Raw genomic sequence first — 14,687 nt, 5'->3', positions numbered from 1 at the left:
TGATGTCATACTTTCTTGGCATCAACCTCGCACGGTGATGCTATAACGCCAGCGCGTGATGTCATAGGGCTCGGCGCCACACGCCCCTGCTGTAGCAGCCCCTTGAGGACGAAGGAGAACTTGATGACGTCACAACACTACCATGTGATGCCATCCTCCCGCAATGGAACTGTTACTTTCCAAGCTCCCGTATAAAGTAGTACTTTTGAACCCTTCATTCAGTAGAGGACTGTCTGCGCTGCCTTGCAGAACTGCTCTGGGATTTTTTTACAGGGGTATCTCTCAGCCTTGATACTATTCCACTAGCAATAGCCCTGCACTGAATTTCAAAAGCATTTGTTAGAAAAAATTGTTATCCACTTTGGTCTGATGAAATTAGCTGAAACTATGATGAATCAGATATGATCAATCCTTCTGCATTTTTTTTTCAGAATTCAATGTATTTATTTATAAAAGTTAAGACTTTGATCAAGGAATACATTCTACATTATTACTTTGACAGAAGTTTATATTGCACTGTGACTCTAAAGAATTAGAAGTGGGGGGGGGGGGGTATTATCAACAACCTGATTTAGAGTTTAATGAAAAACTGGAGCTTGCTCAGAGGAAGACCTCCAGTACAGTGAAGGGGAAGGAGATCAAGTCCTATTAGAAAAATAGGTATGCAGAGGAGGGTTAGTTTAAGAAGAAACAGAGCAGCAACTTTTGAATTTTTGAATTGCTATTACATAGCACAAATTCATCTCCTGTCATTCAGGGTAGATCCAAACTAACAGCTTCAAATTACAAGAAAGTGGATTTCAATTAAACATTATAAAGAACTTACTGATGATCTGAGCTGTTTTAACCACAGTGGATGGAGCAGTCACAGATTTTGTCACAGATTTTGCTGACTAAATGTGTTTTGAGGTCCCTTCTTTTATTTAGATGCATACTTATGTTTAGATAATCTAAGTCTTTGTGGTCCTTTTGCTTTATATCTTGAAGACCGAGTCACTGAACTCTGGAAGGACTTCGTTGTTGCGGTCTGTTCAGGTGCCCAATGCCATGCATGTCTAAACTGGTGTAGGATCAATTTCAGCTGATGTGGCCTGACGACGTGGGCAGGGTGCTTGCAGCAATGAGTCTAACTACCCTATCTGCTCTCTTGCTCCTCGCCCTCATTTGCTAATAAAAACTAGCGGAAAATATGCGAGTGGGCAGGTTCAGAATGTAGTTAATGCATGTCTGTTTAAGAGGGTGGTCTCCAGTGTTCTCAACAAGGCAAGGGCACCCTGGACCCTCTGATGCAGAGCAACTACCAACCAGTTGTGTATTATTAGTAAGGTGCCTAGAGAAGGTTGTAGCATAACAACTGCAGGCATTCTTCTCCCCAACACTAGAACTTGTGGATATCCAAAGAAACTGAATATTAAAACTTTATTCTCAGAGCCTGCAGTCACTGAAGCCCTTATTTGTATGTCTTCTGCACAAGAGGTCCAGAGGGGGGCAACACAAGAATGGGCCTTTTTTACAGTGGTTCCCCATTTGTGGAATGCTCTCCTCAGGGAGGCTTGCTTGGCACCTTCATTACATATGTTCAGGCAACAGGAAAAAACTTTCCTCTATAACCAGGCCTTTGGCCTTTTAACTATTTGTGGCCTTTTAGAAGTGGATGGGGTGTTTTTAATGTATTCTCTTTTCCTCTTGGTTTTAATGTATGTATGTAGGGTCTTCTGTCTGTTTGGTTGTAAGTTGCTTTGAGTTGCCCTGGGCAAGATAAAGCAATTAACAAAGTCACCAAACAATGGTGATGATAGACAAATGGAAATAGTTCTTCACACAGCACATAAACTATGGAATTCGCTCCCATAAGAGGAATTCAGTTTCCCATTATGAGACTGAATCAGCCTTGGTGGCTCCGATGGAGGACTTCTACTGAGAGCAAGGCACAGGGAGTATAACCATTCTCCTTCCTCTGAAGCTCTTGATGGCTTTTTTATATCATTGACCATGGCATTCTCCTGGACCAACTCTTGTGAGCTGGGTACCAGAGGCACTGCAATGCAGTGGTTCTGATCCCATCTGCAGGTTTAGGTCCAGAGAGTAGCAGTTGAAAAGATACTCATTGGTGCTACAGTGGTTTTACATTATGGTGCACCACAAGGCACCACTTTATCACCAGTTTCTTTTTACCATACGTATAAAGTTGCCAGGAATTTTGAACAGGACGTCATCAGTATGCCAACATTCCGCTCTACTACTTTTATACATCTGATTCAGGTTAGGCTGTACATACTCTGGACCAGTGGGCTGAATGAATCGCAGTAAGACCAAGGACTGTGGTTGAGTGGTTCCCAAGTCCAGGAGGCAAATTGTCTGTTCCAGACTCTCCCTTGGGTGCTTTGCATCTTGAAGGTACTCCTGGATCCATGTGGTCTCAATGGCCAGGAACTCGCATCTATAGACCTTTGTCTGGGAAGACAATTCCTGGATTGGGATAGCTTGGCCACTGTGTGTCAGATGTTTGTAAGCTCAACATTATACAATACAGTGATGCATCCTAGGCAAGGCTTTGATTGGGTTTGGTCCAGCAGCTGGGACTACTAAGGGTGCCACATTCTGCTTGCCTTGTTTCTTCTACAAGAGGGCATTTAATGTGTCTGCACCTAGGTTCTGTAACTCCCTATTACCATGAAGCAAACACCACACACTTTGTTTCAGATGCCCACTTAAGCCTCTTCTGCTTGCTTTTCCAATGCGTTGTTCAGCCAATAATTTATTGCGTATCACCATCCAGATGTTGGCATATGTTTTGTGTGCTCTTTTATGGGTATGTTCACAGCCCAGGTCCTTTGTATACTGTGCAATATTAAAACCTGTAAATTAATAAAAGCAGGCCGGACTGAGAGGAAGAGAAGTCTGAGATACACAGCGGAGCAAGGTTAGCGAAAAATGCAACCATCCCCACCCAGCAAAGCACCTGACGGCAAGGCCTGCCAGATGACCCTGTAGCAAAGGTAATAAAAAAATACTGAACAGAAGCAAAAGTACAGAATGAACGTAGCCAAACCTAAGCCTTGAAGAAAGAGTTTGTTTCATCCACAACAGTATGGAGGGAAGGTGTACCATGTTTATTTAACAAGTTTTATATAGCATCAAAACCTCTAAGCAGTTTACATAACTATAGACAGGGGGACCTTTCTCCTGATGCACATGTGGAGCAGCAGAACTTTTGTCAGGGCTTCAGAGTCTTGCAAACTTTGACCGGAGCCTACTGTACTGGGATAAAAGCTGCTCAATAAATTCTAAGTAGTTAACTAACAAGAAGAGGCATTTTCCAGTAGACAAACGGACCAAAGAAAGGCCTGCGAGAGTGAATAGGATGGAAATGTCTCCACTCCCACGCAAAACCTGTTAATTTGATAAAATGAGATGTTACTGTTGCAATACTAACCATGAGGAATCAATCAGACACACTGTCTTTTCCTGTAACGAATGACTGAGTGAATTTCACCAATGTCAACTCTAGACTATGGTAGTTTTGAAGGTGAACGTACCACCTCAAAACAGATTTTAAACTGGGCATAGCTACTGAATTTGCACAAAATGCACGGCAGACTACACAAATCCACATATTTTGTTATTTGTCGTAGCCTCTTATACATGTAAAATTTTAGTACAACCGGGTGCAGTTCGCTTGACTTTTCTTGCCATTTGATCCCGCATCACAGCAATTTTGCTTTTTGCCATAGCCAATGCACCTACCACCATTCCTGGCAGAAGGCAACATTGGCTGGGGAAATTAATTTAGTGTGGCAATGATATATGATCCACTGCTTGCTATGGATTTTCATTTTGTGGTCGCTATGCCCTTGTTCCAAGGCAAAATTATCTATTGCGGTCTCCCTTAAAGCTGCATTCAGGGTCCCACCAAGGCCAGTTAAGGAGCAACCGGCAATATGTGGTTTTTTCCTCCCCCCAAGATACAAAGTTTATTAGAAATATAGATTAATAAAAAATGAAAACCAAAAACACATCATTCCTAACAAAACAGTTGATCCAAGCTAGGAACACCCAGAGGCCTTGATCCAGAGATGCAAAGGCATTCTCTCAGGATTCCCAGCCGCCCATCCACTGTCTGTGCTTAAACAGGTGGACACGTCCCCATTGCCCAGCCTATTGCTACATCATCTCTTCTGCCACATCATCCCCTGTGCCATAACAAAAACCTGCTCCTGCTGATTCTTTCACACAGTCCCTTTTTTCTTTCTCCTTCCCATCCAACAGGCACGCCGGTTCTGCATTCCTATTTGGTTTGATGGCGGTGGCCGCTGCAGAAAAGGCAACTAGGCCCTCACTTGGCTAGGCCCATCCCTTGCTGGCCTAAGTCTCTCACAGAAGGCACAACAGCGCTGGGCACTAGGTGCTCCTCCCATGCACTGGTGGTCTGACTGGGCGCAGGAGGCAGAGTCCAGAGGGCGGGCAACTCTGAGGCACCACAAACATTCTTCCCCTTCCACTTGCGAGCCAAAGAGCCAGGCAAATGGGGACTCGTGTGGTGCCAGAGCAGGCAGCATGCTGGCTGGGCCAGGTGGCACAGATAGGCACCCAGGCACTATTTTCAAAGCAGCAGAGCTTGTGGCTCGGAGACTGATCAAGGGAGGAGGAGGAGGCAACAGGCACAGAAGGCTGGTTTGATGGGGAACTGGAGAATAAACACCACAGGAGAAACTTGGAGTGGTATTGGTGACTTTGGTAGAGTTTTTTTTAAAAAAACAACAACACCAGCAACCTCTTTTGCTAGTTAAACAGAGGAAGTGGTCTTGGGCTCCTCGGGGTGCTGCCCTTCCCTCTAGCCTCTGCTCAGATCTCAGCATTCTTCTCCCTCAAACAGGGCATCCAGTTCAGCCAGCCGCTGCTGCAGCTTCTCCTCCAGCTCTGGACTCTGGGGCTTCTTGACCCTCCGCCCTCCTGCTGCCCTGCGACTCCTTCGGGAGTGGGCTTTGCGCTGCTTGCGAGGGAGGCCTCCCTCCTGGAATTCCATGGCCCGCTTCAGCTTGCGCTGGCTGGTGAAAATGAGCGCTCCGTTGCGTTCCAGAGGCACCTCAAAGATGGTCTCAAATGACCTGCAGGGGTAGAAAGGAAGAGGTGGGACACCAGGAAAAAAGAAGGAGACAACCTCTCAGACTCCACTAACCAAGCCTAGCAGTATAAAAAGCATAAACAAATGCAGACTAACTACAAAACTGCTGACATTTTGTAGCTGGAACGAACAATGCAACGGTTAAGGTCACCACCCTCTGCCATTATGCAGTCTGGTTTTAAGGCATGGGTCGAAATTGGGATGTTTAGGCAACATGTGACACACACAAAAAGCACCAAAGAGGTTTGGAGGGTGGAAGGAATGAGAAGTCACAGAACATGTCCTGGCACCTTCGTAGAGAACTCAAGACAACTCCCAGCCCAAGGTCCCCTTTGCATTCAGAGCTTTCGGCATTCACTGCTCATGTCAAGTATTTGCTCCATCCATCTTAAGAACTTGAAACTTCTAAATTAAAAGCAGCACTTCTCAGGAAAGTAGATAAAATTCTGAGGGCTGCAACAAGTATTAACAGGAGCAGAAAGATGGTGCAGCAGTGACCATGAAGTACAGCACGGGGACTGAGAGATTTATCAATTCCAAGGGCCATTGACAAAACATATCATAAGGTAGAGGACCACAGTTCATCCACTTATTTGCATATTGCTTTCAGGATACGAGGCAGATGTTAAAACTGTAAGTGGTTGGCATTTCACTTGTGTTCTATTTGCCGCTGGTTCAGTCAGGCTACAAATGAACAAGAGTTTGCAGTGAAATCCAGAGTGCTCTTTTGCTTGTTCCAATAGCACCAGTTTCTCTTGAAACTGCATTTCCCCCGTTTCAACTGAGGTTTTAAGGCAAACCACTTGGTGCTACAGGACCAGCAGGGCCATTTCATTTCATTTCTTAAGTTTGTACACCACCCTTCATCTCAGGGCGATCCACAACAAAAGTGGGCCTTGACAGCTAGATGGGACAGCCCGCCTACCAATCACTTGACATGGTGACAGACAGGCAGGTTGTCCCACCTGCCTGTTAAATATGGCCCATCAGTTGCCGTCAAGTTAGGATCTGGCCCACTAGGTGGAAAAGGTTCTCTGACCCTGGTTTAGGTGCAGCGATGGTTAGCAAATGGGAGATCTTTAAAAGGGGATTATGAAGTTCATGGGTGATAAGGCTTATCAATGACTAGTAGGATCTCTAGGGACAGAGATAATATGCCTCTGACTACCAGCTGCCCAAGAATAGTGTTTTCTTTTGGGATTGCCTTTCTCCATATCTGCCCACTCAACCACTTCAAGAAGAGGAACTTGCAGCAGCACCTACACATTGGAACCCCCTGCCTATTGACATCACACAGGTGCCTTGGCTGCACTTTTTCTGGCCCCTGCTTAAAGCATTTTTGTTTAGGCAAGCCTATCTAGACCTGCAGAAGCTACACGTGTTTACATTTGCCTTTGTTGATTTCAGTCAGTTTTGAATGTTTTTAAAAGACCTGTGTTTAAGCGTCTTTTATTGATAATGGCTAATTTAATTCATTTCCTTGCAGGCTTTCCCGAAGGCAGCAGGTTAGACTAGATGAACCTTCAGTCTGGCCCAGCAGGGCTCTTATATTCCTATATGTCAAAGGCTCAGAAGAGAGCTTGTACACTACTGCTCTATGCCCCTGTCGCCACCACTGCCCCATAACTATCCTCATCCCATTTTGGGGGGAGCAAACTATGCATGTTCACAAATATATTCAGACTGCAGGAGGTAGTGCTTATCGCTTGCGGATACTGAAGTCAGAATCTGGGGTTGCTGGCTTGAAATGACGGAGGGGAAAGAGAGAGAAGGGTGTGTGCACACAAAAGCAATGAATGCTGGTGTTTTAGAAAAGGACAGATGCCAGCAGACCTCCTCACCTCTTCTCTGTGGGTGTGCGGTAGTTCTTGTTGGTGTAGATCTCCTCCAGGCTGAACTCTTTCTTGTTCAACCTGACACAGGAAAGAAGATAAGAGAATTCATCACCCAGAAATGGCCTTGGCCTACGATAAAATATATGTGCGTGCGTGTAGATTTAGATATAAATATATAGGAATACTCACTTAGCCCTGCCGGGCACCAGATTGCTTTCCCTGCTACCCCGCTTTGCTTCCATGCTCTGCCAGAAACTACCAGCTGACCTCTTCAGCTTGCAATTCAATCTGAATCAGGCCCAATGGTTTAGCCCACTGGGTTTTTATTGCTTTTATTGCCCAAGAGTACCAGAATCAGCACAGACTCCACCACTCAAGTCAGAGAGGCTCTGCATTTGTTTCAGTTGAAAGACAGATGATCAACCAACAAATCCTTAACATTGGTGGACAGTGCTAATTCTTGACTGGCAGGTTCAACTCAGCTAGCACTTTTAATTAAAAAAAAACCAAAACCATTTACACCTTTCCTTAGGTGAGCCCCCTCTCATACAGCACTCATCTGCCCCCAGGCTATAGAAGACCACATCCACCTCCTTTCCAAGCACTGTGGAATCTGAATCCAGAGTTCCTAAACCACTGTCAGGCAGATTCACAAGCTACTCATCTCCATTTGCAGAAAGGCACCCCCCCATTCCACTCTAGCCCTCACCTGACAGGCCGGGGAAGCCCCATGGGAGTGAGATTTGCTTGCTGCTTGGACGGTGTTTTGCGGATCCTTATGGAGGACACCTTCCCTACGGTGTTGTCTTGGGATCCCTGCAGGTTTTGAGGGAGTAAGAAGGATTTTGAAAGGCCACAATGGCAAAGCAAAATGGCCCTCAAACCGAGAGCAGGTACCACAGACCCCCATTCTTCACGGTGCAGCACCTCCTAATTGAGAAGCTTGAGTCAAACAGCAACTGACCTTCATCTCAACTTCTGAAAGCATCATCTGCTCAGACGTGAGCAACTCTGAGTCGACCACGTCCAAGCCAATCCCAGACGCCCTCCGTCCACGATCGGGCGAGGGAGAGAGCTCCCTGCAGAGGACAGAGGAGAAACCAAGCATCGTGTATTAGAGTTAGACGTTGATGTTTCCCAGCTGACAGTTCTCCCTCTTCAGTGGAGGGGACTTTAAAAGAGGAAGTCAAACCAGTAAAGCAATGCCACACAGCACCGAGGGTGCAAAGCCTTTCTGCCTGTGAGCAGAACCAAAGGGGGAAGAGGCTCAGCCCATTTGCCTCCAGCACTAGTCAATGAATGGAAATGCCTTATGGAGAATCAGACCTCCAGTGCTTCTGGTCTGACATCATCTCCACTGCCTGGTTTTCAGGAAAGGGGCTTTTCCAAAACTGCCACTCAAGCTGTTGCCTGGAGGTGCAGGGGATAGAACAATAGATCTCTGACGTGCAAAGGATGTGCTTCAGCACTAGGACACAACTCCTCCACATACACACTAGATATTTCCTCTTCCGAATAGACCCCTTGAAGTAAATGAAATTAACTTGGATCCATTAACTTCATTAAGTCCACTCCAAGGAGGATTCAGCCTCTGAGGTTTTTTAAACCATCACCCTAGAATGGCACAAACAACCCCACAGTGCTTGCTTCTTTCTCCCTCTTGGTTTTGAGTGGGAAAGGAGCAAACACTTACCTAACATGTCATTTGTGCCCTTTTATGGTGTTCAAAGGAACAGCTGTTAGACTCTTGAGGGATAACAAGCAGCTTGCGGGGAGGAGAATATTTTTACCTGGAATGGACGGTGTCTGGTTCACGGCGGCAGGAAGGCACATAGGGGGAGCCATCGCAGTGGGGAACGTGCATGGAGGGACCCAGCAAGAAGTGTGCGGGGGGTGTGCTGAAAGGATACACCTCCTTGCGCAGGCAGGGCGGGGTGGGGCGGCCCAGCTCCCGGGACACTTCCAGGCTGCAGACGGTGTGGCGACGCTGTCGCAGCTGAGCAGATAGCGGAAGGGCCACGGGGGAGGCTTGCCACAAGCGGGCACCAGGGACGTCAGGGCAGGAGTAGCTGCGTCCGAGGCGGGGCTGAGGGGCCGGGTCCCCTTCGTTCAGGCGCCACTGGCGGATAGGGGGCCGCCCGCTCACCACCGCATCACCCATCTCCTCTTCCTCTTCTTCTTCCTCCTCTTCGTGGTGGCAGCTCCTCTTCCGGGGGCGTGGTTCCGAAATGGCGATTTTCACCTCGATGTTGACTCTTTGGCGGGGCGTTCTCGGCTGGGCTGCCTCCTGCTCCTCATTCCCTGGCGGGCAAGGGGGCAGGGACGGGGGCCCCTCGGTGGACTGCACGGCTGGCTTGGACGGGGTCAGGAAGATGTCAGCAAAGGCCTCCAGCTTGGAGCGCACGCTCTGGAAGACGGGGACCAGACCCCAGTGCCGGAAACGGGAGGCAGATGATGGACGCAAGAGAGCAGATGCTGAAGGCAGCCAGGATGGAGCTTCAGGGGACACATCTGGCAGGAAGGGAAAGGAACAACATTGTCACAAGAGGGCCAAAGGGAGCCTTCCCCAAACTGGGGTCATCCAGGCCTATGGGACTACAATTCCCATCATCCTTGCCCATTGGCCACGCTTGCTGGGGCTGGTGGGAGATGTCGTTCAGCAACATCTGAAGGGTCAAAGGTTTCCAGTCTCTGACTTAGAGTCAAGAGTTGTCATCCCCCAACACACCGACACACACTTTGTGAAGGATACAGACATCTTCCTCTTCTGTTTACACCTGAGAATCTTCCTCTAGCTGCTTAGCTGTTGCCTTTCTTAGATTATTAACTGGTCTCAAGATTTCTGGAGAGTACTCTGGCCGGCTGATATTCAGCCCAGCTTGACTCTTGGCACTCCCATCTGGATGCCTGAGTCTGTGCCCGCTTCATCCAGCCCCACAAACACCTTGCCATGGGTGGGAGATGACTGATCATCCGGCCTGGATTCAGTCCAACATGGGAATTTTTTCTGCATTACCAAAGGGGTTTTCAGACTCCGTGGGACCAGGGATGTTCCAGTGAAGTTACACACACACACACAAAATACTCACACACCCCTGAGATGCCACTTTGCAATGAAGGACAGGCTTAACAGCACACAACACCTGAATCAAGAGTTTTCCCTACCTGTTTGATGACACTGGTCTTGTGGGTCTCGAGGGGTTTGGGTGTCCCCATTTGGAGATGATTGGCGAGGCAGCATCAGCTGATCACTCCTGATTAACCAGAGAAACACAGTGGGGCAGTGATAAAGCAGTCTCCTTAGCCCCTCTCCTCCCCGTGCTTTGAGACACACCCAGGGGCTCAAAGTTAGCATTTCTCCCAAAAGGAAAGAGACCATCACTTTACCCTCCAAGGGAGTTTGGGATGGCACAATAGGCACCAATTGTAACCCTTGAAGTGGATCAGTTCTCTTGCTGAGTGACTGGCACCGTCTTTAAAGGATGGGGGAGGCACAAGCAGTTCTGTGCCTTTGTTTAGGGGGGCACTCACCCACAGCGGGCTGAGGAGGTCTCCGGCTGCTCCTTGCCAGTGCCGGCAACCTGCCAGCAAGAAAAGACAGCTGAATAAAAATGTGGACTGAGCCACCACCCTCCAACTCCTTCAACAGGATTCTCCCTGTCCCTCCCAGCACTATCTGGTGAGGCTGCTTCCCAACCTTAACTAACCAGAGCTTGGCTCAAGGAACCAGCCTCCAAACTGGTGGCGAGGATTTGCTGATGAGCCGCTTCCAGCAGGGAGGTCTTTGTCCCCTCGCTCCCCTTTGCAAGGGAAACCCCCTTCTGAAGGCGCTGCCTCTTGGCGTGCAGGCGCTCTGAAGCGCGACACCGTGGGGGAGACACCCTCTTGTCCCACAGTTGCCGGCGGGCGTGGTCCAACTTCTCTTGAGGCTCTCGATGGGATGGAGGGTAGCCCTTAGGGGAAGACGATCTGAGGGTAGGAAGGGTGAAAAAAAGGCAGAATGTTTCAAATCAAGTGCTTGATCCCAAAGCTGTTCCACTCCTTCCGCCTCCCTGGGGCCTCTCCTCACCTGCACACTGGACTACTTTGTGTCTTTGTTGACCAGGAAACTCTGTCTTCATTCACAGCTGCTGACTGGGGGGGATTTGCACAGGGAGATGTGGCAGATCTTTGGGGATCCCCTTGTGGATCATTCTGGGCAAAGAGAGGCGCACACCAAGTTTCAAAGAGCTTAAGGATAATGAGGGACAGGGGCCTCCTTTCCCCTTTTTCCCCACCTTCCATGTGTATGTTTACTCAGGAATCAACTCATGGGGACAAGGCATCCTTCAGGGTCCTTAATCCAGGTGGCTTGACTCCTCCATCACAATGCAAGAGGTACACTATAGGTCACAATTCTCCTGGTCTGGTAGTGCAAAGCACCCTGGGAGCTGCAGTGCACAGTGGGAAAACCAGTGCTTTTTTTAGGAGGTTCTCAAGGGTATGCAGTACCAGAAACTCTTTTTTGTTGTTTTTAAAAAGTGTGGCAGTTACTGTAACAACTTCATGGTGAGTACCAGCACCTATTTCTCTAGAGAGAGAAAAGCACTGGGGGAAACTATGGAACTGGGGCCTTGAGACCTGTTCAACGGGTTCTCCCACCTCAGAACCAGATTTCATACAGCCCATTAGGAATCCTCTCATGCCCCCTGCAACCCAGCCCCCACACTGTGGCATCCTCACAAGCATTTGGGCTGTTGAAAAGTCCTCCAGGTTGACAGCCAGCATCTTCCGCTGCTGCTTCTCCATGGGAGAGGCCACTCGCCACAAGGTCTCTCCCGCCGCGCCGCAAACTTCCCCGTTCTGCTCTGCCGTTTGGAGTGGCCCTTGCTGAAGTCGCTGCCTCTTGCTGGGTGACAGCTCGGCATCGCCACATGGAAGGGGGCATGCCCCCCCTGTCTCGAGGGGCTTCTGGAGCAGGGCTGAGGATTCCTGCTCCTCAGAGGAAGGCCTGGAAACATGGAAGGATACAAAGAGAACGTCACAGCGGTGACACAATTTCTGTCTCGCCTCTCCCACTCAGGACTTTGACAGGGAGGAGAGTCACTCTTCTCTCACCTGTAGATGAGGATTTTTCGCCGTCTGATCTGCCTCTCCAAGTGTGACATTGGCTGAGGGTTCCCCTCAGATGTTCGTTCAAGGAGCGGCCACTCCATGGCCTTTCTCAGAAGGGAGACACCCCACCGCTTCCTGGCATCAGGAAGGTGGCCGCCCCAGAACAGCCCACAGGGTCTTCATTCCTCACTTCTCTGCTTCAGAAAAGGAAAAAACCAGAATTAAAATGACTGCATTCCCATGGTCCCCAGATATAGTTCTGCCTTTTAAAGCCAAATGCTACTTTAATCCGGATTAACCTGGAATGTGTAACACCACACCCAGATTGTCAAAACCTTCTGCACGGATGACAAATCACAATTCTCTTTACTAGCTGGGTAAAACTTCACATTTACTACTGAACTAAGCAAAGGATGGTTAAGAGGGCACTCCTGTTCTTGTCTACTCAGAAGTAGACCTCTCTCCCCTGGGTTCAATAGGACTTCCTCCCAGCTAATTGTGTGTAAGCATTGAACCCTATGTGGGTCAGGGGAGTACACAGCCTGACTAAAAACCTCTTAGCAATGCCACCCCCTCCTTTCTGAAGGACCAGCAGGCTCAAACATGCATCCCTCCAATGGTACTGAACAAGACACAGAGGCCAGCATGAGAGCTTATTAGGTTTCCCCTCAGAGAAGGTAATTATAAATCATTAGGAGCCATGCAAATAGCACCTTAGAAACAACTAAAAAAACGCCCTTCCTTCACAGAGATTCTCCAGGGCTACAAGACTAGAAGCTCAGGTAGGAAGGGAAAACTTCTCAGTGGGAGACAATGTGTTGCTTCTGAAGATCCCTCCACCCAGGGAAATGGGCAAAACCAAGCAGGCACTTGCCAAATGGGGGACAGCAAATTAAAGGTGGGGGCTAGGAACAGAAGCACCACAAAGGTATGTACTACAGCAAGCAAGGCAGAAGGAAATCCAAGCTAGAAAACACACTCCACGGCTTTTAAAAGGGCTCAACAGGAAGGGGGAGCCTGTTGCCCTGCACTGGTGTTGGTCTACAGTACATAGACTTGTAACTGGAAGGGACCACAGGCATCATCTAGTCTAACCTCCTGTGATGGAGGAATCTTTTTGCCCAACGTGGGGCTCAAACCCACAACCCTGAGATTAAGAGTCTCCTACTCTACCAACTGCCCTTGCTGCCAAGAGCTAATGGCAGTTGGGAGTCCAACATCATGTTCAGGGACATGGGTTGCCCAACTCTGCAACACAGATACACACTAAAGGCAGACCAACGTTTTAGTGGATTTACATTTCCGCACATGACAGGAGCCTTGCTCAGACATTTGTCTTGTCTGTCACCTTCCTCACATTTGACATCTCATGAGGGATTATTCTCAAAAGTTACCCCTGGCAAGAAGAGGGCCAGCAAGACTGTGGGAGGAAGGGTAGGAAATGCTGAGTAATGCCGGGTGATAAAACTCAAGCCAACAAAAGCGTCCCAAGTCATGGCAAGATGAAACAAATAAGAGGCAAGCAGCCAAGTGAGCAGAGGGTAGGTGATTTTGCTGGGGCTACTGCCAGTGGCAATATTAGGCTGTTTCAGACCATATTTTCTCAGTAGAGTTCTGGACTAACCAGCCTGGAACAGCTGCTCCCTTCAGCAAAGACACTGTGATCTCTGCCATCCAAATATTTTCCTCCCAGGAGTCGGTATTTTAATATTTATTAGGTATTAGCAGCATTTATGGGGGTTTTAAAAATCCACTTATCCAATTTCCTGTTTTGCAGCATAATTATCCCCTGGGTCTCCTTAACTATGGAAGAAGATTGGTGGGGGTGATGCCACTGCCAAAGATGGCAGGCAAAGATGGGAGTTCTGTCCCTTGGACATAGAGGTACTGTGTAATCAATGATCCCCCTCAAAACTTGATCAGCAAAGATAACAAGGAATGCAAAAGTGCCATGGCTCTGAACAAGAAAGAAAGGTACTTCACTATCAGAGAATGAGGGTTTGATGGGGAAAATTTACTAAGCATACATGGAACTGTAAAAACTGAGGGAGGAATGCTGAAATACTACTGTAACTTATAATTTTTCAAACAATTTTTATCATAGCAGATGGTAATTAAAATTATATTACTAACATCACAGGGGTCTAGGCTCTCTAATGAAGGGTATTTGCAGAATTAAACCATAATAATCTGACTCTCTTTTTTGTATTACAGCAAATTCATTTAAAATAAATTAATTGCAATGTTTTTGCACCAAAAAAATGTTTTCATGGAAATTAAGCACTACTCTGTTACAAAACACATTAACTTGAAACAACTGACAAGAGGTATTAAAACAATTTTGAACTAAATCATTCTGTTCCATCTAAAACATGGAAAAGGAACACAAATGTGAAGAATTGCCAGAGATTTTGTAAAATTTTACCAGGGAAGAGTAGAAGTAGAAATGTCAGAAACTGGAAAAATAACTACAATGCAATTTGTATGCCCAAAACAACTAGCAAAAATGGATATACCAAAAGAATAGCTTTATTTGAGCTTCTGTGTACCCTGTTTGGTTTATTATTATCAATTATTTGTTTGTATTATAAAACATATATATTTGTATTTTGTATTATTTGAATTATGAAATA

The 14,687-nt window shown here is 47.4% G+C and overlaps 1 protein-coding gene and 2 long non-coding RNA genes across 13 annotated transcripts in view; 2 read left to right on the top strand and 1 right to left on the bottom strand.

The window, feature by feature from the left end:
* The first annotated feature begins 527 nt into the window (after positions 1 to 527).
* Positions 528 to 3,469, top strand: LOC310662750. Its single transcript, XR_014504302.1, has 2 exons — positions 528 to 660; positions 2,876 to 3,469. It is a non-coding gene; the product is annotated as an uncharacterized lncRNA (long non-coding RNA).
* PRR14 (proline rich 14) overlaps positions 3,093 to 14,687 on the bottom strand; it is a 45,301-nt gene continuing 33,706 nt past the window's right edge. For 8 of the 11 annotated variants that reach the window (XM_083409681.1, XM_083409682.1, XM_083409684.1 and 5 more), the window contains 11 exons: positions 12,058 to 12,248; positions 11,683 to 11,950; positions 11,030 to 11,154; positions 10,668 to 10,929; positions 10,492 to 10,541; positions 10,126 to 10,214; positions 8,751 to 9,471; positions 7,925 to 8,039; positions 7,670 to 7,776; positions 6,967 to 7,038; positions 3,093 to 5,108 (listed from right to left, as the gene is read on the bottom strand). In XM_083409681.1, coding sequence (XP_083265807.1) covers positions 4,853 to 5,108; positions 6,967 to 7,038; positions 7,670 to 7,776; positions 7,925 to 8,039; positions 8,751 to 9,471; positions 10,126 to 10,214; positions 10,492 to 10,541; positions 10,668 to 10,929; positions 11,030 to 11,154; positions 11,683 to 11,950; positions 12,058 to 12,155 — 2,163 coding nt within the window. In that variant the 5' untranslated portion in view covers positions 12,156 to 12,248 and the 3' untranslated portion in view covers positions 3,093 to 4,852. Of the gene's footprint in view, positions 5,109 to 6,966; positions 7,039 to 7,669; positions 7,777 to 7,924; positions 8,040 to 8,750; positions 9,472 to 10,125; positions 10,215 to 10,491; positions 10,542 to 10,667; positions 10,930 to 11,029; positions 11,155 to 11,682; positions 11,951 to 12,057; positions 12,252 to 14,687 lie in introns of all 11 variants that reach the window. The other 3 variants (XM_083409683.1, XM_083409675.1, XM_083409678.1) reach the window with 1 other exon arrangement.
* On the top strand, positions 11,249 to 14,000 carry LOC310662754. Its single transcript, XR_014504307.1, has 2 exons — positions 11,249 to 11,508; positions 13,832 to 14,000. It is a non-coding gene; the product is annotated as an uncharacterized lncRNA (long non-coding RNA).

The sequence above is a fragment of the Podarcis tiliguerta genome (assembly GCF_965153285.1).
Source record: "Podarcis tiliguerta genome assembly, chromosome: 13".
Classification (NCBI taxonomy): domain Eukaryota; kingdom Metazoa; phylum Chordata; class Lepidosauria; order Squamata; family Lacertidae; genus Podarcis; species Podarcis tiliguerta.
This window is presented reverse-complemented; position numbering and strand designations above follow the sequence as displayed.